The 26,078-nt window shown below is 42.6% G+C and overlaps 3 protein-coding genes across 3 annotated transcripts; all 3 read left to right on the top strand.

Moving 5' to 3' along the window:
* Positions 1 to 8,537: 8,537 nt before the first annotated feature.
* Positions 8,538 to 12,618, top strand: LOC100828787. The gene is made up of 8 exons (XM_003566867.4): positions 8,538 to 8,763; positions 8,873 to 8,933; positions 9,013 to 9,079; positions 9,180 to 9,283; positions 10,694 to 10,926; positions 11,046 to 11,079; positions 11,177 to 11,302; positions 12,051 to 12,618. The coding sequence occupies exons 1-8, from the start codon at positions 8,716 to 8,718 to the stop codon at positions 12,236 to 12,238; spliced, it is 861 nt and encodes a 286-aa protein (XP_003566915.1). The 5' UTR covers positions 8,538 to 8,715; the 3' UTR covers positions 12,239 to 12,618.
* Positions 12,619 to 20,031: 7,413 nt separating this feature from the next.
* Positions 20,032 to 21,594, top strand: LOC106866194. The gene is made up of 6 exons (XM_024458720.1): positions 20,032 to 20,098; positions 20,431 to 20,554; positions 20,646 to 20,829; positions 20,897 to 21,019; positions 21,109 to 21,351; positions 21,571 to 21,594. The coding sequence occupies exons 1-6, from the start codon at positions 20,032 to 20,034 to the stop codon at positions 21,592 to 21,594; spliced, it is 765 nt and encodes a 254-aa protein (XP_024314488.1).
* Positions 21,595 to 22,113: 519 nt separating this feature from the next.
* Positions 22,114 to 25,716, top strand: LOC100827571 (glutamate--tRNA ligase, cytoplasmic). Its single transcript, XM_003566863.4, has 7 exons — positions 22,114 to 22,275; positions 22,348 to 22,507; positions 22,764 to 22,860; positions 22,948 to 23,101; positions 23,198 to 24,276; positions 24,375 to 24,839; positions 25,243 to 25,716. Exons 2-7 carry the CDS (start codon positions 22,371 to 22,373, stop codon positions 25,471 to 25,473), a joined length of 2,163 nt encoding a protein of 720 aa, XP_003566911.1. The 5' UTR covers positions 22,114 to 22,275; positions 22,348 to 22,370; the 3' UTR covers positions 25,474 to 25,716.
* The last annotated feature ends 362 nt before the right edge of the window (positions 25,717 to 26,078 follow it).

Here is a 26,078-nt window from a genome sequence, read left to right as displayed (position 1 = left end):
CAACCTGTAAACACTTGGTTCTGTGATAATAGGAGTTCAGACAAGCAGGACGTAGGGTTTTACACCTCCGGGTGGCCCGAACCTGGGTAAAACGTGCGTGCATATGTTCCTAGCTTGCATGCATCCTGGGTGCACCTCTCTGCAGGTTACATACGCCATCGATCACGCCGGCGATCGCCGGAGCGATCCCCGACGCCCCCGCCGAACCAGCAAGCCCCCGGTGTCGGAGCCCCGTGCGGCGACATAAGGCCACTATCGTTTCTACCGACAGCTCTGAGGGTGATTGCTTCGCTGTTCTTGCTGCTTGTGCTTCCCGTGATGATGAATGGATTCTTGATACGGCATGTTCTTTTCATATTTGTTGTAACAAGGTTTGTTTTAGTTCTTATGAGTCTGTGCAGACTGGAGATTTTGTGCGTGTGGGCAATGACAATCCTTGTCATATTGTTGGCGTCGGGTCCGTTCAGATCAAGACCCATGATGGCATGACACGCATGTTGAAAGAGGTGAAGCACATACCAAGCATGACCAGAAATTTGATCTCGCTTAGTACCATGGATGGTGAAGGTTACATGTAAGCCGGAGGGCGTAGACTTTTGAAGGTATCTAGAGGTTGTCTCATTCACATGATAGGTGATATGAATTCTGCCAAATTATACGTTCTTAGAGGTAGCACTTTGCCTGGTTTTGCTGCTACCGTTACACCTAATGATTCTGATGATTTTGCAAAACCGAATCTGTGGCATATGCGTCTTGGGCATATGAGTGAGCATGGGATGACAGAGTTGATCAAGAGAGAGCTGATCGATGGCTGCAACTTGAGTAAACTTGAGTTTTGTGAGCACTGCGTTTATGGTAAGCACAAAAGGGTTAAGTTCATTTCTTCCGTTCATACCACCAAAGGCATATTAGATTATGTGCATGCTGATGTTTGGGGACCCTCCCGTAAAACTTCTATTGGTGGTGCTAATTACATGCTTACTATTATTGATGATTACTCAAGAAAAGTTTGGCCTTATTTTCTGAAACACAAATCTGATGTTTTTGGTGCGTTCAAGAAGTGGAAAGCTATGGTAGAAAAGCAAACTGAAAGAAAGGTAAAAATTTTGCGTACTGATAATGGTGGTGAATTTGTTTCTGATGAGTTTGAGGAGTTTTGCAGCAATGATGGTGTTGTTAGGCACTACACGGTTGCCCGTACTCTACAACAAAATGGCGTGGCTGAGCGCATGAACAGAACCATCATATCGAGGGCCCGTTGCATGATGTCCAATGCAGGTTTGGGCAGACGTTTTTGGACTGAGGCAGCTTCCACCGCATGCTACCTCATAAACAGGTCACCTTCTATTCCACTTGACCAGAAAACTCCCATTGAGATACGGTCTGGTAAACCTGCTGATTATCCACAGTTGAGAGTTTTTGGTTGCACCGCTTATGCTCACGTTGATAATGGAAAGCTAGATTCTAGAGCTGTTAAGTGCATTTTTCTTGGCTATGGTTCTGGAGTTAAAGCTTTCAGGTTGTGTAATCCTGAAACTAAAAAGATTTAACTGAGCAGGAATGTTGTCTTTAATGAAAAAGTTATGTATCATGATACTTTATCCACTGATGCCTCTCGCATTGAAGAGGAGAGACTTAAAGTGCAGGTGGAGCATGTTGATGAAATTGTTTACAACGATGATGCTCAGGTTGATAATGGTAATGATGATGGGAACAATGATGACAATAATGATGATATTGTTCCACCCTCACCACCTATTTTGCAGCAACCCACACGGTCTATTGCAGCTGACCGCCCAAAAAGGAATAAAGGTTCACGCCCACGTTTAATTGAATAGTGTGATCTTGTTTATTATGCTTTGAGCTGTGCAGAACAGGTGGAGTTTGATAGTGAACCGGCCACATATAATGAAGATGTTTTTTCATGCGACCGTGTGAAGTGGTTGTCTGTTATGCAAGAGGAGATGCAATCTCTTGAGAAGAATGGCGGGATGTTGTGCCCTTGCCTAAACAAAAGAAGACCGTTCGCTGCAAGTGGATTTTAAAAAAAAATGAGAGTTTGTCTCCTAATGAGCCTATGAGGTTTAAGGCAAGGTTAGTGGCAAAAGGTTTCAGTCAAATATCAGGTATTGATTATAATGATGTGTTCTCTCCGGTGATAAAGCATAGTTCCATCCGTACTTTCTTTGGTATTGTTGCTATGCATGATCTTGAGCTTGAGCAGTAGATGTGAAGACTGCTTTTTTGCATGAAGAGCTTGAGGAGGAAATATACATGGACCAACCTGAAGGGTTCATAGTTCCTGGTAAAGAGGAGTTTGTGTGTAAGTTGAAGAAGTCCCTTTATGGTTTGAAGCAATCTCCTAGACGGCGATATAAAAGGTTTGATTCATTTATGATCTCACGTGGCTTAGTAGATCTCAGTATGACAGTTGTGTCTACATTAAATTTGTTGATGGATCACCTATATACTTGCTGTTATATTTTGATGATATGTTAATTACTGCCAAGTGCATGAAAGTAATCACTACTTTGAAGGCACAACTAAGTAGTGAATTTGAGATGAAGGATCTTGGGGCTGCTAAGAAAATCCTAGGTATGGAAACTAAAAGGGACAGAAAATATAGGTTGCTATTTCTTAGTCAACAAAGTTACATTGAGAAAGTACTTCACCGTTTTAATATGCATGATGCAAAGTGTGTTAGTACTCCTATTGCTTCTCATTTCAAGTTGTCAGCGTTGCAATGTCCTACTTCTGATGAAGATATTGAGTATATGTCACGAGTTCCCTATTCTAGTGCTGTTGGTTCCTTGATGTATGCCATGGTTTGTTCATGTCCTGATTTATCATATGATATGAGTTTGGTCAGTTGTTACATGGCTAATCCCGGTAAAGAACATTGGAAAGTTATTCAGTGGATTTTCAGGTATCTTCATAGCACAGCCAATGCTTGCTTGAAGTTTGGCAAGACTGATGAGGGACTCGCTGGCTTTGTGGATTTCGATTTTGCTGCCGACTTGGATAAGAGGAGATCCCTCACAGGTTATGTGTTCACGGTAGAATGTGCTGTGAGTTGGAAGGCAACGCTGCAACCAGTTGTTGCTCAATCTACAACCGAAGCAGAATATATGGCCATTGCTGAAGCTTGCAAAGGATCTGTTTGGTTGAAGGGTTTATATGTTGAGTTTTGTCAAGATATTTCTTGCATTAACCTGTTTTGTGACAGTCAAAGTGCTATTTACCTTACTAAGGATCAGATGCTCCATGAGAGAACCAAGCATAGTGATGTCAAGTACCATTTTGTTCGCGACATTGTTGCAGAAGATAAATTGAAGGTATGCAAGATCAGCACTCATGATAATCCTGCTGATATGATGACAAAGTCTGTTCCTATTACTAAGTTTGAGTTATGCTCAAACTTAATTGGTATAACTGTTTAGCCCCTAGTGGCTGTTGGCGTCGAAAGTGTTTTCTTTGTTTCAGGAGTTGTTGCTGTTAATGCTACAAGGAGGAATTTACTATAAGAAGGAATTTGTCTTAAGGTGGAGTTTGTTGGCTTCTGATCCAAATCTTAGTGGCCAGAAGTTCCGGCCCAACTTCCGGCCATTCCAGGCGCTGGAACTCTTGCTTGTCACGTAAACAAGATTCATTGCTGCAGGTTAACTCTTTAGGCCCTGTTCGTTTCGAGCGATCCCAGCAGGGATTGAGGGGGATTCTGGGAGAACTGAACTAAATTTCCATGTTTCACTATCAATACCCACCGGGAAGGGTGAAACCGATATGTCCCTTATATGTCGCCCCTTGTCGCACCTGTGGCACCCGGGGTACCACTGCTGCACAACGTGTGGGTCGCCTCGCCTGCTCCCCGGGAGGATCACACCTCGGGCGGCAGTGTACAAGCTGCCCGGCAAGCTACCAGCCCGGCAGGGCTAGCGGGGCTTCGGGGGAAAATTCCCGCTTGGGCGCCTCCCGGGAAGCTACTCGCCGGGAGGGGCGTTCCCGGACGTAGGTTTCTGTTACGAGAGCGGGACCGAGCAAGCAGAACAGCGACGCCACGTGGGCGCGCGGCAGGCAACCTGTGCGCAGGATTCGTGAGGACAAGGAGTGAGGCGCACGGCGCATTTAATGAATCGACAGAAAGGGGATTTCCCGTCAAGTCAAGCAAACAGTGACTGCTCAAGAGTAGTTTTTAGACCTTTAGACCCCTAGTGACAGGGCTAGTATTCTTGCATGTATGCCAGCGCACCGAGGAGGAGCTGCCCAAACTCCCTGCTCGCCACTTGTAAACCATGCACCGTGGCACCTGTGGTATCCCCTTGGCTATAAAAGGAGGACCCCCGCCAACGGTCAAAGGGTTCGCTGGACCAACTGGTAGTACCACGCTAGCAGTAGCCCAAAGCAGCAAAAGACACTTAGCCAAAAAGAGAGCACCCGGGGGCTCCCCCCGGCGACCTGTAAGCACTTGTTCTCCTGTCAATACAAGCTCAGACAAGCAGAATGTAGAGTTTTACACCTCCGGGTGGCCCGAACCTGGGTAAAAACGCACGCTCGTGTTCATTTTGTGTTGGCGCGCTTCACATTGGCCCCGCCGGCGATCGCCGGAGCGATCCCGTCGCCCACTGCCGAACCAAAAAGGGGGTGCCCGCACATCCCGGTGTCAAAGTCCCGTGCTACGACACCCCTATTCTTTCAGAGACATCATTTTGGTTTTCAGCCAATGAAACTGACATGTCCCTGATGTGCTGATACATGTGTACGTGTAACACCGAGTTCCTCGTTTAGTTTGAGACCTACATTGAGCCGCGAGGGAAATCTCCAACTCCAACTCTCAATGGACACCATCGTCCCTTTGGAATGTTTTTTTTTCTTTGCAAATCTGAAACGTGTTATGCTCTGTGGGCGGATAATTTGGTGACAATGTGCTGCCCGCACAAAAACAATTACGAGTAACGCCATAGACCGGTGGTGTGAAGGCCGTCAACAGATCACGATCTGAGCAGGGGTATAGCCAGGATAAATAATCAATTGTGGAATATATTCCAGTTGGAATCTCAATTGTGGCTTGCTCAAAAGAGAAATTTGGTGCTCGAGTTTTCTTAAGAATAAACATATGTATTTTTTTTTTGCCAAAACAACAACAACAAAGACCCCCCATGCAATGGTCTAAAAGCCGGTTTCTTTCTCTTGATCTGACAATGATGGTGGTGGGCGTAAAAATTGTTTGTCGGATGACTTGTGGATTCCTCTCATTACTAATTTCCCAAGAAACAAGCATCATCAAGTTAAGAGGGCTTTCTCCACTTTCCTCTAACATGGATCGTGGAGGATCATCACTCTCTTACTATGTGCAATCTAGTCCAAAGCTTGTATTCGTGTTCGAGAGCACTAGCCAATCTCTTATCTTGTTCTAAATACGTTCAGAGAATCAGTACTTGAAGAGGAGATGTGCCTTAGAGTTTTCATCCAATAGATGTGCTTGAGATTTTAATGTATATACAAATTATATTACTTTATTAAGGTATAATCCCTAAAAAATTGAGGATATGCACAAGCAATTCTCCATGCGAGTAGACTTGCTTTCTTTTTGTCTTCAAGAAAAATAAAACGTTAAAATCTGAAACATGTCCTGCTCGTGGTAGTCTAGTTTTGGTGGCATCCTGTGCTCCCATCCCTTTTTGTTTTTCTCCGTGTACAATGAATTTGGAATGAAAATTTTATGGCAACATAGACACATATTTCATGAATTCACTAATTTATTTCAAAAAAATTGAAACTGTTTAGAGGTGCTACCTTAAGCTGGTACCACGATAGCACTTAAGAGGTGAGAGCACTGAATATCCGACCATCGTCGCTACACCTGACTACGTAGAAGCGCTTTGGCGCACCTAGCTAAGTGCAATGTTCTCGTCGTCGAGTTGTGCCAAACATCGTTGTGCATCAGCATCGGCGATGGACATGACGGATTATAGCAGAGGACGGTACGCGCATGCTGAATAGCTAGCTCGTAACTTCGCTCTGAACCTCCAACTCCCAGTGCATCTCATCCCCACGGCCACCGGACCCAACCAGCCCCCATGGAATCTTTTGTTACATGTAGGATTGCAGGTGACACACAGGCACATACGCCCCTTTCGCTTGACTCACTAAGTACGAATTTTATGTCGAAAAGAAGGATATCTTTGGTACGAATTTGCTTGTGCCTTGCTCTGACATACAGAAGAGGCTCACTGAGGCTCACTGGGTAGCCCCTTTTTATAACCAAGCACTACCACAAACTGATATAACCAAGCAACCTATATTCCTGTCGGCCGACATGAATATAAGTCCTCTCCGTGAGGAATTGCACGGCACACAGGAAAACACAAGATATTCATATTAGTGACTCAATAACCATCTGGCGGTGCATTGTAAAGAGCACCCCCTTTAATTATATGCCGGTATTGACACGAAAAATTCAGGACCGGCGTATATATCTTGCAAGTCAGTGGAATGCACATAGATGTGCTTATATTTGATCTAAGCTAGCAAGCACATGGAATCTGTCCGGTATATCACGGATGTGGAAAACATTGTGTGGACACATTAGTATATGAACTGCTATTAGCGCTATACATGTAACTGCATGCTATATAAAATAGAATTAGAGTCTTTACTAAACAGATTCAATACATGCTAAGAACATGAAGAGATAAATTTTACTCCACCCCTTTTTACTTTTAAAAAGACTAACCAGTCGAAAGAAAAACAAAAAAGGAATCCTATTTAATTAATTGTATTTTTATTGATCCCTCGGAACAATTATTATATATTTCCCGGTCAAAAAAATTATTATATATTTCAAGTTATTTCAGATCTTTCTTAATCTTCAAAAAGAGATTTCATAATGGAATGGTACGATAAAAAAGTTAAGAATAAAGTGTGGAATAGTGCGGATTTCGCAACTGCATCAAGGAATAATTAAAAAGCACATAAAGTAGTAAGTAAAGAGGTCGTCCCATTATTAGGATTCCATTTATTATAGCTATTTTTTCCGAGGAACATAATACAAACACAGACGCTCACAACACGTACGTACACTCACCCCTATGAACGCACACACGCACACTCTACCCCTGTGAGCACCTTCAAAAGACTGAACCGGCAGATCTTGAGAGACTGACGAAGTCACCGCTAACGCCTCGCTTCACCTACCACTGAAAGAATAGCGCCGGTTAAATCATGAAATATCCAGGAAACCGTGACACCCATACGTCAAGTTTAGAACTTGAACTTGCGTGGGCTGATTCTACCACGAGAAACCAAGCCACCAAAAGAGTTGCATTATCTCTTGTTTAGTGTGTTGTCTTATCACACACGCGTGGATCGACTAGCAAAGTCTGCAAATGTGAGGTAATGCATCCCACGTTGCTGGAACCAAGCAACGATGCGCAGGCTAGCTAGCGACTCCGGACGGTTCCAGAAGGAAGCCAAGCCCCGTTGCTTCGTTTAAGAAGTTATGGACTAAATCGGTCTACGTCGATGCTCACAGACACTAGCGGTGATGTGTCTTCATGTCGACGGAAGCAATGCTTTGGCTGTGGGGATAAGCCTCTCTCTCCGACTAAAATTCCCGGTGCATCTCATTTCCATGTGATCCCCAGACGGCCGTCGATAACACTCACCATCACCTTTCTCCTTCCTCCCTTGGTTCCTCCTTTACAATGATAGGAGCATATGCAAGACAAGAAGCAAGCTGTGGGCTAGTCCAACAATTCCCCTCGTCATTTACATGACGTGTTGTGGGAAACAAATGATACATAGATGCGCGTACATGACTGCTACAACTTGAACTTTACCAACCAACCTGTTTGAGAATTATGTCATCACAGAAATCTACCGCAACATAAATGTGTGTGTATATAAAAATATAAAAGGGACACGATATGTTTCCACATAGTTCACCGCTACATTCTCGATGCTCCGAACGCGCCCCGTCGCGGCTGCGGACGGGGTGGGGCAGAGGATGGGGCCGGGTACGAGGAGGAGAGAGGCCGGCGTGGTACCAGATCGATGCGAGGATGGGGCGGGGCATGAGGAGGAGAAGAAACCGACGGGGGAGAAGAGTTCATGGCTGTCTATGCCTGCGCGTGGAGAAAGGATCTAGGAGCATAGGCAGCTGGGAGAGAGAAAAGAAAGGAGGCGGAGGAGAGAGAGGAAGGAAAAGTAAAGAGGAGAGAGAGAGCTAATCACGTTGCATTGCAAAGAGGGATTAAGAAAAGTAGGAGCACGTGTGTGGTTCACATCGTGGGTACAGATGCCACCACGGTCACCGGGAGGTTTGGCCGAGTTTAGACCAACCTGGTCAGGTCTACACTGATATACAAATGGGCTCGCACCCATTTACCTCGCTAGCGACATGCTGGATCTGAGGAATGATACACCAATACATTATGAAAAGTTTGTTCCGAGAGACTCGGAGTCCCGAGATCAGTGATACTATCACTGTGGCAGCGTATCACTGTGGCAGCGTATGGCTGGGAAAACCAACATGCAATTCCTGATTTCCTGAATACTGGAGTAAAACACTTCGACCGAAAAAAACCACAAGAGGAGCCCGCGGGTTTCAAAATTTCCCCAAAAATTCTCTCCCCCCGCAACCTCCGCCTCCTCTCCTCTGCATCTCGCCGCCCCCTCTTCTCCTGCTTCCAGAAGCTTCTGGAATCCTCTCCCGCGCGGATGGAGAACCTCAACGTCAAGCTCCACAAAAAGTACACCGGCCTCAAGGTACCGCCCCCTAACCCCTCCTCCTTCTCTACCCTAGCCGTGGTAATGGATCTATCCATCGCTTCCTTATCAAATTTCTTCTTTTGCGCCGCCGGTTCGTTGCGTGCAGAAGCGGAAGCTGCTCGACGACGATGGGACGGAGCGGAAGCGGGAGCCCGAGATGTTGGAAGGTAAAACAAAGGGGATTCCATGTTTTCCGGCTGGAGATGTTTATTTATTTATTTTGATTTTGCGATTTGCCTGATGCAGAGCTGAAGAAGATGGCAGGCGAGGTCCAGAACCTCCGGGACGAGAACGACCGCCTCCGTGACGAGCTGTAAGATCGTATGCTTGTGTCGTGCATGCTGATTTGGGTTTCCATATTATTTTTGGGGGAATGACGCCTGCGACGTTGCTTGTTGATTTGTCGATGCCAGGATCAACAAAGAGAAGCAGCTCGCGGAGACGCGGATACTTTTAGTGGATAGGGAGCAGCAGCTTGCAGAGACCCAAACACTTTTAGTCGATGAGACTAGGAAGGGTAAGCTTCCTTGTGTAATTTCCAGTCCTCCTCCCTTTATCATTTGGTCATGTTAATGCTTGAATTTTAGAAAATAGACATCGATGTTGTGCCGGCGTAAATCACGCATTTGTGAGACTGGTACAGGTGAGAGTGGTACTCATGACTGGCCATGGGTATGTAGTAATTAACATCCTGTTAGATCAACATTTATCTTATTTTGTATCAGAATTAGAGGCAACTCAAGTATCCAAGTATTTGAATGGTCTAAGAGCATCTCCACCAAAGCCCTCATATTTCACCAAAAAGGTATCCTCATGAGGGGTCTCCCTAAAAATGAGAACTCTTCATATCTCATCCCTCTCCTACAACTTTTTTTTTCTTCACTTTTAATAATATATTGTAATTAACAACATATTTGTAATACAGTTAAGCATGCTAATGATACTGACCCACCTCCAAAACACCAACCAACATCACAGTTAGTAACTACAAGTAAAATAAAACCTAATTATACAAAACAATCAGCACTAAATTAGCATGGATTAACACACACCTATGATTAGCAGTAATTATTGTAGATTAAAAAACAATTATAGCATTAAAACACCCCAAATCCTTTTCATGGATTAGCACCAAATTGCATGGATGAGTGCTTAATCATGGCCAGTGTCAAGGATGGGGAACCCTCAGCTTGCCCCTAGATACGAGGGGTGAAGTGGTTGATATGAGGGGTGGACAGAAATGAGGATTGAGGGGTGAGATGAGGAGTTTGTTGGAGATGTGTTTTCAGAGTTTCTCCTCATATTTGACTATGATGGGTGGGATGAGGGCCTTGTTGGAGTTACTCTAAGCACAAGTACTGGTTATGTTACTTCTTGTATGGCAACCTTGAATCAGTTACTTAATTCTGCGATTATATCTCTGAAAATGTAGGATTATAATAAATGGTTATGTGCAAGTAAAAGTCTGACAACGAACTACCAGCAGTTATGTTTCTAGTTCCTTCATGTGGTGCTCGGAGGGCTGATGGTGTCAAAATAGTACCTCTGCTCGTACTGATCTCATATCTCCATGACTCTCTACTGTGTTCCAAAATATGCTTCACGTTATCTTTAGTTCTAATGATCATTAAGTGCTTACTGAGCTACGGTACGTTTTCCAGTGCTTTATTATTATCCTGCAAACATACAACTGCCTAAGCCTTAACGAGGTAATGTAATTCACGGTTATTTTAGACCTCGATAAACTTAAAGGTATGGCAAAGTGTAGTAATAACACCGAACTTACGAGGCACATCAGTCCTCGTAAAAGTACATATACTTTGTAGATTGCCGACATATCTATTTCTATCTTCCTTATCTTTTGGCGTTAACCCAGTTGATTTAGCTGCAGTTTATTTACGTTTGTTCTGTTTTTTATTTCATGCAGAAAAGGAGTTTGAAACTGAGATTTTGAGGCTTAAGAGTCTGTTTGCTGAGAAGAATGATACAGATAATTATACAACTCCGGTGTCTCCTGCGACAATACCAGGAGTGGTCATACAGAATCAAACTCCAGTTTCGCCTGCAAAAAGGACACCAAAGTCGAACAGAGCGAACAAAGTACCGTCCAGTGCAAATGCCATTGTCCATCATGGTAACTTTCACAATGAAGCTAGGGAGGTAAGTTTTTTGTAATAGTCCAAATACTTGCTGGTAATATCGAAGTATGGAAGTGAAATTGATTACATTGAGCTCATTTGTTTAAACCTTTCTCTTTATGGTTTTCATTCATCTTGTAGCTGGACTGCTGTAGAAGAGATATGCACAGCTCAGGTTAGTGATACAAGTGTCTCAGATTCTATAGATGGATGGCAGTTTGTACTTGTTCATGCCTATAAATCAGTTTAACTTATAAGCCTGTTGCTTTCAGGGAATGGGAACGAGGAAAGTTCTAGTTGTGTGTATCATATGCTGGCTGAATCTTTAGTTGGCATGAAATTATCATTGAAGAATGAAATGGAAGGATTTTCACTTTTATTTTACCATGAATCTAGCGGTACATGCAAACACCAATTCTCGTGTTATTTTGGTACAACACAGTACTAGAATACGATGCTATAGTTATTATATTTACATATTTACAATTTGTTCTTGATATTTTACATTTGTGTATGTGATTCTTTATGTTATCATATTGCATGCTTCCAAGCTGGATATCTGGAGAATAGCTATGTTTAGAAGTGGTACTGCATCTTAACCTGAAAATGGTTCTTTAAACGACAAAATGTGGTACCTAAATACACCTTCATTGTCAGCTTGTCTTCTAGCAAGAATATTGCACATTTCCTTAAAGTTCAGCCATCGTTTGACCTAGCCGTGCATATTAGACAGTTTCATCCTTGAGTGAAGTAGTGAACTATATTGAATGTAGGACCATGCACAACATTGTCATGGCGACAGCAATGACTGTCCTAAAGGAGCATGGAATTATCAGAATACATTTCCTGCCTTTAGTGATCATCATCACGTTTTATACTTTAGCTGTTAAGATCTGAAACAGTGGAACTTCCTGAATCTTGGTAAAGTGAACTGATATATCTTCTTATTTTTAGTACTCCCTTTGTCCAACAAAAGATGTCTCAAGCTTGTCAAAATTTGGATGTATCTAGACATGACTTAGTGTATAGATGCATTCAAATTTAGTCAAAGTTGAGACATCCTTTGTTGGACGGAGGGAGTACTTAGGATGAAATTTATACACTAAAAATATGATGATTATAACTGAGGTCTTTAAATTATTGTAGGTTATAATTTCACTCTTACATGGTTAGAGCAACCTCATGGTGGTGAATGGGTCTACAGTTACTCTTCACTGGGCACGTTGGAGAGGGTCGCTTTGAAGTGGCTGAAAGTACAGAACATAAGGTTCGGCATGACCATGTGCCCTGTGTTCTTTCAGCAGATATTGCGACTCCTTGGACAAGTCTACTAAACTGTAAAGTAGTGTAAAGAAAATGGCTTCTAATAGCGGGGTGGCCAATGGACGTCACGTACTGTCATTCTCAGTCATAGGCCAGCCTATGATAATTCGAAACATGTTTTTAGTTTAGTATTTTTCACGTGTCATGGCCTTAACCTGCTTGAATCGATCCATGTTTTGTTTTTGAGAACATCCATGATTTCTCATATAAAGTAGTGTAAAGAAAATGGCCACGCGGGAGCCGGTCAGGCCAATCCTTATTGGGTGCAATCAGTCCAAATTAAAGCTTATATTGATGTTCAAGAGGCCTATCCAATTCTTCGATCATGTTCTAGTACTTGAGGTGCACCGCAGAGTTTTCATGTAATATATGCCTTTGAGATTTTGATGTAGACATATGTTATTTTCTTAAGGTTTAATCCGTGCATCTAGACCTGCTCTTTTTTCATTCAAGAACATTAACACATTAAAATCTGAAACATGTCCCGCTCGTGGGTGGCTAGTTTTGAATTTAAAATATGAAACCTGTTTACATCGAAGCATCAGAAATTAAGCGGGAAATAGATGGTGTGAAGTCCACGTCCAATATGAACCAACAGTTTACACCTCTGCCACCACGGCTGAATCAGCTAGCTGGAGAAATGCAGGCTTTGATGGAAACGATCTTTGGCAAACCATCAACGCCTAGCTGGAGACACCTCGAGGCAATCAGCATTCACTTGCATTTCTCTCTGTTTTGATTTTTTTTAATAGTTTGGTTTTCTTCTAGCCCTACCTCCATGGTGTTCGTTCCTACCGTCCAAGGTTTTAGTGCCGCCTCTCTCAAACAATACTCTATTCGCCTCTCGTGTGTCATCTCCTGTCTCCTCCCAATCCCTCCCTTGACTGCCGGCATTGCCTCACGATCTCCTCTCTCTTCTACGCATGTCGCAAGTCCCCTTTATTCTCAGCCTTCTGCTTGGCCGGAGTACGGTGAGACACTAGTGATGCCCCCTTGTGTTGTCATCTTGACGACACAACTCGTCGTTCATGTTGGCTCCCTTTGTTTGTTGTTCTCAATTTGAAAAAGGCTTCACGGTTTTAGACACGTTTTTTACTGAAATTGTGGAAATCATTTTTAGCCACGATTGGATTGAAATAATTTTTAGCCACGTTTTTCTAGAGGCTTCTCATTCGGTAAATTAGTCCTTGTTCCACAATGTCGGACAGAAAATGAGTGCTGTAACTTTTTGATATTGCCCACAATATATTCTTTTGAATCATATCTTAATCGAACACCTCGTACCAGAATTCGAATTGAGTAAAGTATGTCCATCTCAGCGATGGCAGCACAAATCCTCAGACCCCAACTCTGCCGGCGCCCCTTTGCACCACCTCCGCCCCTCCTGCGCATGCCCCGCACTGCCTCCGCCAGTGCCCCTCAGCTGCGCTCGCCCAAAAGCGCCTCCACCCCTCACGCAGTGGCGGATCGAGAGCGAGAGATATGTGGATGCAGCCCATTATAAACTCTGATCAAATATTCCACATTCTTTCTCACAAATACTACTGTATTTCAATGTATTTCCATAATTTATGTGGGTTCATCTGAACCTAACCAACATGGATCCGCCACTGGATATACCTACCGTGAATTCAGATGACGTGGATCAGTGTGAAGCCTCCCCACTGGTACCCCTTGTATTGTTTCCGGCCGCCCGACGCGATGGAGTCCAAATTAAAGCTTATATTGATGTTCAAGAGGCCTAGCCAATTCTTGATCATCTTCTAAATATGTCTACAGAACTGGTACTAGTACTTGAGGTGCACCGCTGAGTTTTCATGTAATATATATGTGTTTGAGATTTTGATGTAGACATATGTTATTTTCTTAAGGTTTAATCCGTGCATCTAGAACTGCTCTTTTCATTCAAGAACATTAACACATTAAAATCTGAAACATTTCCCGCTCGTGGGTGGCTAGTTTTGAATTTAAACTAAAACCTGTTTACATCGAAGCATCAGAAATTAAGCGGGAAATAGATGGCGTGAAGCCCACGTCCAATATGAACCAACAATTTCCACCTCTGCCACCACGGCTGAATCAGCTAGCTGGAGAAATGCAGGCTTCGATTGAAACGATCTTTGGTGAACCAGCAAACCAACCAGACTCAACGCCGAGCTGGAGACACCCCGAGGCAATCAGCATTCACTTGCATTTCTCTCTGTTTTGGTTTTTTTTAATAGTTTGGTTTTCTTCTAGCCCTACCTCCATGGTGGTCGTTCCTGCTCCATCCGTTTCATGATTCTTGTCTCATATTTGCTAAAAAGTAGATGTATCTATTACTAAATAGTGTCTAGATACATGTAATATTTCGACAAGAATTATGGAACGGAGGAAGTACCATACAAGGTTTTAGTGCCGCCTCTCTCAAACAATACTCTATTCGCCTCTCGTGTGTCATCTCCTGTCTCCTCCCAATCCCTCCCTCGACTGCCGGCATTGCCTCACTATCTCCTCTCTCTTCTATGCATGTCGCAAGTCCCCTTTATTCTCAGCCTTCCACTTGGCCGGAGTACGGCGAGACACTAGTGATGCCCCCTTGTGCTGCCACCTTGACGACACAACTCCTCGTTCATGTTAGCTCCCTCTGCTTGGACTATGATGGAGTCAAACCAAGTGAAGCGTGGAAGACGTCATGTTGGGTATGAGTATTTTGTCGGTTGCAATATACTCCCTCCGTCCCATATTAAGTGACTCAAATTTGCTCAAATATGGATGTATTTATACCCAAAAGCCGTCTAGATACATGTAATATTTCATCACTTAATATGAGACGTAGGGAGTATTTCTTTTGATATTGTTGCAATGAGTTTTTAGATTCTTGCATTGTTGCCAAACAAACAAATGTCATCCGATGCTTTTATTTCAATACTATATCATTGATATTGTTGTGATCTGATGAAGCATTTGCATAATTTTGTGTTTTGCAGTTGCACAAAAAGAAGTTGGAATTGTGGAGTAATTTTGGCTAAATGCTTCCTCGTGCTGTTGCATATAATCTATAGAATCTATAAAGTTGATCCCACTAAAATGCATTTAATGTTTGGAAGCTCAACATGCAAGGTGTCAACATCATCATTCACCTCACCATCCTCATCCTTAGTAAGGTGCATTTAATGTTTGTAAACTACAGATGCAAAGTGTTCACATTATCATCCACCTCACCATCCACAGCATGAACTTCACGAGCAACCCATTTTGGTGGCATCTTCTAGGTTCAACCTTTTAGTACCTAAAACTTTTCACCAAATTTTTTCACTAAATACCCATATTTTTCTATATAATTTATAAATTCGTTGGTTTCTATAATATTCATATTTCTTTTGCATTTGATCATTTTATTATTACGTGTTCGTAACATTAAATGCAAACATGCAAATAGGATTTTAGCGGCAAAGTGCGGGGAATCACCTAGTTCCTTTTACTTTTGGTGCCATGCCACATACTATATGTTCCTATTACAAACCTTATTGCAATTTTGTTGTCGTGTTATTACAAAATATATTGCTGCAATCGGACCAGACTTCTCTTGAATTTTTTAGTGCGACCGCCGTGGCTGTGTGGCTGCGCACCAGCGGTTTTTTTAGGGGAACGTTTTTTAGGGGACTTTTTTATTCTTTTTTTAGCGATACGTTTTCTTCCTTCTAAGGCTCAGTTTGGCATTGCTGAACTGTGCTGTACTGAAATTATTTTATAACTAGGTGATTCCCTGGGCGTTGTCGCGAAAAATTCTATTTGCGTATTTGTAGAATTGATGTTGAATGATGTGCATATTTGTAGCCAAAATTGATGTTACGAACACATAATAATAAAATGATCAAATTCAAAAAAAATATGATGATAATAAAATGATCAAATGCAAAAGAAATATGAATATTGTACAACCATAGTACTTGTGAAATTTTTAGGTGAAAAATATTAGGCGATAAAAAATTGAATTGTATAAGATGCCACCAGAATGAATTAATTGTCGGGTTGCATGGCGTGCATGATGTGGATGAAAAGTCTTATAGGTGATAAAAAATTGAATTGTATAAGGTGCCACCAAATGAATTGATTATCGGATTGCATGTTGTGTATGGTGATGTAGATACCTTGCATGTGTAGTTTGCAAACACTAAATGCACTTTAGTGGAGATGTGGATGCAGTGAGGTGGATGATGATGTGGACACCTTGCATGTCAAGCTTGCAAACATTTAATAAAAATAATGTGTATGAACTTTATAGATTATATAGATCTGTTGTAAGAAAATACACACAAAAGCATGCAAAAGTTGGTTAGTCAAACACAAAAATCTCTACTACTTATAAAAGCACCAACATATTCATTCCAACGTCCACCCCACTAAACGTACACGGACTACCAATAACCCCACAATCAGACTCACTAAACATGGATTATTTCTTTCCTGGGTGCGTTTAGCGAATAATTAACGTCCGATCCATCTCTGCGTCCGAACTCCCGATCGGCCGATCCCCATGTACCTCTTCGTCAATCGATCTATTCCTTTTTCCTCCTGGTGTTTCCTTTTTCCCCGCCTCCGCAGACCGATCGCCGCCCGCATGCCCTGACGTCGCCCGTCTGCCTGCCGCCTCGCCGCCCACGTCTCCTCCCGCCCCGTGCCGCCGCCCGCCCCGATGTCTCCTCCCGCCCCGCGCCTCGAGGTCTGCTGCCGCCGCCCTCACTCCGCCTAGCTGCCTCGCGCCGCCGCCGACGTCTCGTCCCGCACCGCCGCTCCTCAAGGGCTGCCGCCGCCGCCCTCATGCCGCCTCGCCGCCTCGCGCCGCCGCCGACGTCTCCTCCCGCACTGCGCCTCGCGGGCTGCTACCGCCGCCCAGTCCTACTTTCATCGGCCGGCCGAATTTTTGCAGGGAATCAGGTGATTGACATGGCAACTACTCTTTCTCTGTTTTTGCCCTTTTCGCAAATTCTGGTTCAGATTCAATAGCTGAGTTTCAGACGTTGAAAAGTTAGCACATCGTGTGGATAATTAGATTTCTGAACCATGTGTATAGCATGTTTTGCGTTCTTGAGTCGAGACATGTTGGATGCCTATAACTAATCTTTTTCTGAATGAGACCATGCGTATTAATGTTAACAGTAAAGTTTCCATGTGCCTGTGACATGACAGAGACCAATTAACATGTCATCTCGCAAACGCATTGGGCCTCCCTCCCCATTCCAAGATATAAGCAACGGCCGAGACTTGGGTAAGTAACGGCCACTGGCACCTACTAAATGCCTCATATTATTTTAGTCGGTATTGTTTCTGACCTGCAATATTGGTGCATGTGACTAAGACCAAGCTAAGGAATTAAAGAATCAAAGGAACAGAGAATATTATGCACGTAATAGAGATCATATTCTGGCTAGACGGCGTGAAGCCAACGAAAATAAACAAGCTTCAGCTGTAGTTACCAATGGCACAGACACTGTGCCACATACACCCCTATCCATTACACAAGGTAGTGTTCATAACTGCATTCTTTTATATTTTAAGCTTAACATATGAGGTACATATTCCATTTTTCTTCTGCATCTTGAAGAGATACTTTGCATTTGTGGATCGATTTTATTTTCATCATATTCTGGATCGATTTTATTATGCACATTTGACTTGGGCAAGTAAACAGCCACCGGCGAGTACTAAATGCCTCATGTTATTTACCGTAATGAACGCTATTGTTTCTGACCTACACTATTGGTGCATGCGAGTAAGAACGAGCTAAGGAATTAGAGAATCTGAGGAATAGAGAATATTATGCACGTAATAGAGATAATATTCTGGCTAGACGGCGTGAAGCCAATGAAAATAAACAACCTTCAGCTGAAGCTACCAATGGCGCAAACACCGTGCCACATACACCTCTATCCATTTCACAAGGTACTGTTCATATTTGCATTCTTATATTTATTTCGTATATGATATAATCTGTCCAACGATTCAATCTGATAATCATTCATACCATTCAAGCTCATCATGTCGTGTCGGCGGCCACTACCGATGGAGAACGTACCCCATTTCAGGACATCACCAACTCCCAAGGCTCAGGTAAATGTGGGCAGCAACCGCCGATTTGACTACGGATTTGCTCATATGCTAAACAATTATGTAGGTCTGAATGACATAAAGAGGCAAAGGGAACAAAATTCACTAAATATGAGTGGTATAGTAAAGAGACTGCGTCAATCGTACGGTGAGACAAATAATACTGCGGACGATATGAATGGACAAATAAATGAAGCACATACACCGCTTGGCATGTCCCATGGTAATGATTATCAACTACTCCATTTAAAATATTGTGCGTACTAATGAGCCGTATCATCTATGCAGACCCAAAAGAGAATACAAATCAGAGGGAAAGGGAGCGACATGCACGAAATAGAGAAGAGATATTAAAGCGACAACGCCACTCACGCGAGCAAAGTAACAAAAAGGAGGCCCTCCTCGAGGGCAATACCAATAGGACTACTACACAACCAACTGGACGATCAGCTCTCACCCAACAACTATAACAAATAGGATGTGCAGGTCCTGTACTCCCATAAATTTGAAATTGCATATTCTGAGCTTGCAGATTGTTCAATTACTGACTGATGTGATTTTTGCTATTTCCCTGCAGGCTTATCAAGCAAGGACAATGTAAACTACGACGATGAGTCTGATTGGTCACGCAGGAATGACGCATACCAGATGCAAGAAATTTCTGGGCGAAGGAGGGCTGTTCTTATGCCTTCTGGACAGAACCAGCAAAACAAAAACAAGTCCACCGTAATACGAGATAGTACACAAGGTAATACCTTAACGCCTTGGTACGAGGTCAATAACAACAACACTATAATAATATTCTTGTGATTTCAACACTTTGCAGGGCTTTTAACACAATTGATAGAGGTTCAAACACCTCAGCTGAACCAAGAAAGCGACAAGAGGCGAGGAATGGAAGAGTCCCCAGATGCGGGGCAACCAGACAATTATGAAAGAAATGATGAAACAGACGACGTATATGGAATATTTGAGCCTGTTGAACACCCATCAGACTCGGAAGGTACATAAGCTCGTATTAATATAGTTTGAATATCATTTGAGCCTGCTGAACAACCATCAGACTCAGAACGTACATAAGCTCGTATTAATATAGTTTGAATATCATTTGGGAATGCTGACACAGAACCTAATGAGGGCAATGAGGCAGACGATAATGACATTTAGGAGGAAGAAACATTATTCAGGGAACGTATGTACATTAACATCTCAGTTTTTTATTACAGCACTATCATATACAGCTAGGATAATACTCCTTAATTGTCCATTTTACTTACACTTGTAGATGTTGAGTATGAATCGGTCTGAGACGAACGTCAGGTTGCTGGTGGAATACCGAAGCATGATAATTTTGATAGTGTCTACCGAGATCTATCCAGAGAACACCATGTCCTCAGAAAAGTCAGAGACTGCGGCCATTGTGAAGCAACAAGATTTCAGTACAAGGGGCCTGCATTTTGTTGTAGAAAAGGAAAAATCCGTGTATTCATTCCAGATGTCCCTGAAGAGTTGAAGCGGTTATGGACCAGTCAGGACGACGACGATGCTAAGTATTTCCGAGAGAATATCCGGTATTTTGACTCTCAATTCTCATTCACAAGTCTTGGAGTTACACTTGACCGCCGAGTCAGCACTGCGGCAAGGACCGGCATATTTACATTCCGTGCACATGGCATGCTGTACCACAAAGTGGATGATTTGGTGCCTAGCGGAAATGGACCACGGCATTTGCAGCTTTACATTTATGATGGTGATCAAACGTTGTCTCACAGGATCTAGAGGTCACCTGATCTTAATGTAGACCTCATTCGGAAAATTCTGAGTATACTTGAGCACAACCCTTATGTGCAGACTTTCAAGACCGTCGGGTCGTTCTCAAATCTAGATGTACAAGATTGAGCTGAACACAAATATAACCTTGGATCAACGTCGGTACAATGCACCCACGACTTCTGAAGTGGCTGCGATTTGGGTTGAAGGGAACGACCCGACGAAAGTCTTTGATAGGAGTATTGTCGTGCATGCAAAAGGAGGAGGACGTCCTCTATATATTAGAGCATACTATGGGTGCTATGATCCCTTGGCATACCCATTGTTTTTCCCGGGTGGGGAGACCGGCCACAATTTGACCTCCTATCGGACTTATTCCCTGAATCAACTATTATCAATCCAACAAACGACGACCTCATAGAATTACTTTGCTTGCAACTGGAGATAATTGATCCCCGTTTATTCGAGTAAGCCACCTTTTCTAGCAAGTTCATTTTTTTGTGTTCAAATAAACTATTATTTGTTCCATCGTGCTTGACAAAATTTGCTCTTCCACAGGATCGAATGGGTCAGGATCTCTAAGCCTTATCCAATTAGTTTAACTCTAAGACAAATAAGGAACATATTGTTCATAGATTATGTGGACCCAGATTGCTTCAATGTGGCTGTGCGTGTACTAGCGAGCCACCCATCAAACTTATGTAGAGATCAACTGGTTCACTTAATGGATCTGAAGTTTTGCGTAAGTTACTTTAATCAAATAATCACATTTTCCATCATATTGCTAAGACTTTTTTTTATCATTTTAGACGATGTCCAAATTTGCACGAGACGCGGGTTGTCGTGAAATGTTAGACGTTGAACAGCTGGCACAATTGTTTCGTAGCTGGCCTGGCTGCATCGACGAGTACCATATCTCAGATTGTGACACGGTAATACTTCATTCCTTCTTTCTTATATAAGTTGGGGTTATTTTTTTTGTCATAATGCGACTAATGTATTCGTAAACTTATTGTTACAGATTTATTTGCCTTATGAAATTTATGGGCTATATATGTTGTTCGTCTTCAACCTTCAAAAAAAAATTGTCTATATTTTGAATCCGCTTCCAATACAATCTTGGGGAGAGCATTTATTTAAAACTATGGAAATAGGTAAAAACAACCTTGCCGTCGAAGTTGCAAACCCTGGATGGAACGATGATATATGTAAATGGGAATGCAAAGTTTCTGATGTTATTCCAAGGAACTATCACGGGTACGAAGTTTCTCACTCCCACACAATCTTATCTCATTTGTTTCAACGCACAATGTAACGTTACATATGTTTGCAGTGGTCTGTCTGGATATTTGGTTTTCAATTTCATGCACTCATATCACAATGAAAGGCTACATTATTCAATACCGAGTGTTTTTAACATGCTCATTTGTACCAGATTATCACATGAATTTTTTTATGACCATGTTTTATGACCCATGTGTAGGACGACTTCTTGCTCAAACAATGATCTTTGGCACATATTTTAAAGCATGAACTCAATGAAGTTGTAGACAATATCTCTCCCGAAGAACGAGACGTTCTTGACCGCATAGAAAAATGGACATTCACCGATTTAATAGAATAGTGGATAATATTGTGGAATACTTGTATTTTAATTATTGCTTCCAATTTCTGTCGAGTTGTAATATTTTGGTACCTAAATGTAATATATTTATGCGCTCGTGGATTTTATAGTTACATTGCTACGTAATCACAACTATTATAATAATGGTTCAGTGAGAAAAACAGTAATAATAAATAACTTATACAGTAGAAAAATTAAATTTAAAAAACACGTGTTGTAAAGACGTGCGTCGCACGTGCAAACTGACTAGTAAGGAAAAGCTGTGATTATCATGATCCAAACTCACCCTAGATCGATCAACCCCACAGACTGGTAAAAAAAAAATCCATCAACCTCACACGGGCCGGCGCCGCGGCAGCCTCGTGCTTTGATCGCAAGTTCCAGCCTGACCCAACGCGGCCCAAGAGCCTGTGCCCTAGAGCCTAGAGGCTAGAGCTGCCACCCCTCCAAGAACCACCCGCCTCTCACGCGCGTCGCCGCCATCGCTGCACCCGTTCTACCTCATCGCCACTCCGCGCATCCCTGCTGTCTTCACTCCGTCCGCTCTGGGAATCCGTTTCCGAGGTACGAGCTTCAGGTCATCCAGATCCGCCCCTCCTGCTTGTGCCGCTCACAACGTTTTTCTGCAATTCGCAGATTCCTGCTCTGCGAGGGTCTTGATGGAGGCGAAACTAGCGTTCCCCCAGGACAGCCCGCCACTTTCCATCCTCTCTGCTGCTAAGATTGCCGGTGTTCCCCTAACGATTGATCCGACCCTCGCCTCAGGCTCAGTGCCCACACTGCATCTCAGTTCTGGGTAAGCCCTTCTAGGCTTTTAGCTTCCCTCCCTCTGATGAACTGCTTAACTGTTGACCCTGTTGACTCTGAGCATCACCTTCCAGTATTCATGGTTCTAAGAAGTTATGTTCGTGAAAATAATGACTCTTAGAACATGTGTGTCGACCAAAGCAGTTTTGTTGGTGAAACGTGCTATAAAACTAGTACTTGTCCTTGGCAGTTTTTATGTATGGGAGTTTATGGCGTCTCAATGAATCTACTATGATTATGTACAGGGACTTTATACATGGCGTGAACACAATTCTTCGTTACATTGCCCGTGCTGCATCTGTTTCCAGCTTCTATGGCCAGGACGCTATTCAGGCGGCACATGTATGTTTTGGTCATCAGGTGGTGTTTGCCAATGATATTCAAGATCATCTCAGTATGTTCTGAGTTGCTATTGTTACGCATCTGTAGGTTGACCAATGGCTAGAGTACGCGCCGCTCATACTTTCGGGCTCTGAATTTGAAGCTGCATGCTCATTTATAGATGGATACCTGGCATCTCGAACCTTTTTGGTTGGTTATGGTCTGTCTATTGCTGACATTGTAGTGTGGTCAAATCTCACAGGTAATTTCTTGGCTTCTTTCATCAAGCTGTAACTTATTGCTCGCTCTCTATATGTGTCTTACCTTGGAGGTTACAACTTACAACTCTGTTCTTCAGGTACTGGTCAACGATGGGAAAGTCTAAGGAAATCAAAGAAGTATCAAAACCTTGTCCGTTGGTTCAACAGCATAGCTGTAGACTATTCAGACGCACTGGATGAAGTTACAACTGCTTATGTTGGAAAGCGTGGAATTGGCAAATCTCCTGCGCCAAGCTTGAAAGAAAAGGTGCCTGGTTTGAAGGAGAACATCTCAGGTCATGAAATAGATCTCCCAGGTGCCAAAGTCGGTGAGGTTTGTGTTCGTTTTGCACCAGAGCCTAGTGGGTATCTCCACATCGGTCATGCTAAGGCTGCACTATTGAACAAGTACTTTGCAGAGAGATATAAAGGGCGTCTAATAGTTCGATTTGATGACACAAATCCTTCAAAAGAGAGCAATGAATTTGTTGAGAACGTCCTGAAAGATATTGAGACACTTGGGGTTAAATATGATGTAGTTACATACACATCGGATTATTTTCCAAAGCTAATGGAAATGGCTGAAAGTTTGATTAAGCAGGGAAAGGCCTATGTTGATGATACGCCTAAGGAGCAAATGAGGAGTGAAAGGATGGATGGTGTGGAATCTAAATGTAGAAACAGTACTGTTCAGGAGAACTTGTTGTTGTGGAGTGAGATGGTTAAGGGTACCCAAAGAGGTACACAGTGCTGTGTACGGGGTAAACTTGACATGCAAGACCCTAACAAATCACTTCGAGATCCTGTTTACTACCGTTGCAACCCTGATCCCCATCACCGTGTAGGCTCAAAATACAAGGTCTACCCAACATACGACTTTGCTTGCCCATTTGTTGATGCATTGGAAGGAGTGACTCATGCTCTTCGTTCAAGTGAATACCATGATCGAAACGCACAGTACTATCGTGTCCTTCAAGACATGGGGCTGCAGAGGGTAGAAATCTATGAGTTCAGCAGGCTGAATATGGTTTATACTGTTCTTAGCAAGCGCAAGCTTCTCTGGTTCGTACAAAACAAGAAGGTGGAGGATTGGACTGATGCACGCTTTCCCACTGTACAAGGCATAGTACGTCGTGGCTTGAAGATTGAAGCATTGATACAATTTATACTTGAGCAGGTAATCTTGTAACGAGTTACTCTTTCTGTTTTTATAACTATATCTATATGTACGCTTGAGTTATTAACTCTCTTTTTTCACCTTAACTATTTGTGAAGGGCGCTTCAAAAAATCTGAATCTTATGGAGTGGGATAAACTCTGGACGATCAACAAGAAGATAGTTGATCCAGTGTGTGGAAGGCATACTGCTGTGCTTAAAGATCAATGTGTGCTTTTGACACTTACTAATGGTCCAGAGGAACCATTCGTTCGTATCTTGCCAAGGCACAAGAAATATGAGGGTGCTGGAAAGAAGGCTACAACATTCACAAACAGAATTTGGCTAGAGTATGCTGATGCATCAGTCATTAGCGTGGGTGAGGAAGTCACTTTGATGGACTGGGGAAATGCTATCATTAAAGAGGTCAAGACAGATAATGGAGCAATTACTCAACTAGTTGGTGAGCTTCATCTTGACGGATCAGTGAAGATGACAAAGTTGAAGCTAACATGGCTAGCTGATATTGAAGACCTTGTGTCTCTGTCTTTGGTAGATTTTGACTACCTAATTAATAAGAAAAAGGTAAGACACTAAATCTATGTTTATTGGTAGGCATGCATTCCAGAACTGTATTCTTATTGTACCTATTTGGTGCATTAGTTATTATGGTGCTATGAATGCCTTTTCACTTAAATTAGTTAGATACATCTGTTGCGTAGTTACAGAATCCGTTGAAGTATGTGTGGTTTGGTCAGCTTGTCTCAACAGCTTGAGGATTTTATGAACTGGTTGGTTCTTGAAAGTTGAAATTCAACATGGCAATCTACCAATACTTCACTCTTACCATTGCTAGAGCTGTTGATGCGGATATTTAGTTTGCATGTGCTGTTTTGGATGAGTTTATCTCTTCCTTCAATGTGCAAGTCCATGATAAAGTGATCTCCACATGTATTTCAAAGCCTAATAATATCTGACGCTTTTGCAGCTGGAAGAAGACGACAACTTCCTTGACAATCTTAACCCTTGCACTAGACGAGAAGCTTTAGCTCTTGGAGACCCGAACATGCGGAATATCAAGCAAGGAGAAGTTATACAGCTCGAAAGGAAAGGGTATTACAGATGTGATGTTCCATTTGTCCGGTCGTCCAAACCAGTTGTGCTTTTTGCCATTCCAGATGGTAGACAGAAGTCCACATCAATTGTTTCTGGAGCCTAACTTCTAATACTGACGTTGGCTAAATTATGTTACTTTTTTGGGCATTTATATTGCAACCATATTGCTATCAAACTGTTGATGTAATGGCTAAAACTTAGAACTTCAGATTCTGGTTCTTCGGTATTGATTATGTAGTTCCGTTTGCATGTCTGAGTTTCTGCCGACTGTTGTCAGGATCTGTGGATTGTGGAACAAATGTTAAGCTGAGAATTGGCTAATGATATCCATTTCTGTGGTAGATGACTTGTCTAAAGTGTTTCAAGTTGAAACATTGCCCATGTTTCAAACTTCAGGCCCTTTTTTGTATTCGCATTTCCAGTCCTGTTCTTGAACCTACTGTCTATATGTATGAAACATCTTGCAGCCTAACGGTGTGTTGTGTAAATGCACTGAAGTTTTATTGTAGGTTTTGCTCTATTGATGTTCTATATACTGACAAAACAGAAGCTCACAGATTTTAATACAGTATCATATTGTGCAGTTTGTACATCAGCAAAAGAAAATCATAGTTTTTAGAATGGGTTGCACCAGCAAGTAGTTGCAGATTTTTTCTCTCACATGTAGAAGAACTCCCGAGGGCAGCTTCTTAAGCTAAATAAATCACA

Source organism: Brachypodium distachyon, chromosome 2 (genome assembly GCF_000005505.3).
Source record: "Brachypodium distachyon strain Bd21 chromosome 2, Brachypodium_distachyon_v3.0, whole genome shotgun sequence".
Classification (NCBI taxonomy): domain Eukaryota; kingdom Viridiplantae; phylum Streptophyta; class Magnoliopsida; order Poales; family Poaceae; genus Brachypodium; species Brachypodium distachyon.
This window is presented reverse-complemented; position numbering and strand designations above follow the sequence as displayed.

What these genes read in the sequence shown, in the direction of transcription:
- LOC100828787 (XM_003566867.4), top strand. Translation starts at nt 8,716, where the DNA reads ATGGAGAACCTCAACGTCAAGCTCCACAAAAAGTACACCGGCCTCAAG. An exon ending in GGAGCCCGAGATGTTGGAAG is followed by an intron (nt 8,934 to 9,012) that starts GTAAAACAAAGG and finishes TGCCTGATGCAG; the next exon opens with AGCTGAAGAAGATGGCAGGC. An exon ending in ATTTTACCATGAATCTAGCG is followed by an intron (nt 11,303 to 12,050) that starts GTACATGCAAAC and finishes AAATTATTGTAG; the next exon opens with GTTATAATTTCACTCTTACA.
- LOC106866194 (XM_024458720.1), top strand. Translation starts at nt 20,032, where the DNA reads ATGGACCACGGCATTTGCAGCTTTACATTTATGATGGTGATCAAACGT. An exon ending in ATATCTCAGATTGTGACACG is followed by an intron (nt 21,020 to 21,108) that starts GTAATACTTCAT and finishes TTATTGTTACAG; the next exon opens with ATTTATTTGCCTTATGAAAT. An exon ending in GGAACTATCACGGGTACGAA is followed by an intron (nt 21,352 to 21,570) that starts GTTTCTCACTCC and finishes ACCCATGTGTAG; the next exon opens with GACGACTTCTTGCTCAAACA.
- LOC100827571 (XM_003566863.4), top strand. Translation starts at nt 22,371, where the DNA reads ATGGAGGCGAAACTAGCGTTCCCCCAGGACAGCCCGCCACTTTCCATC. An exon ending in ACACTGCATCTCAGTTCTGG is followed by an intron (nt 22,508 to 22,763) that starts GTAAGCCCTTCT and finishes GATTATGTACAG; the next exon opens with GGACTTTATACATGGCGTGA. An exon ending in ACCTAATTAATAAGAAAAAG is followed by an intron (nt 24,840 to 25,242) that starts GTAAGACACTAA and finishes ACGCTTTTGCAG; the next exon opens with CTGGAAGAAGACGACAACTT.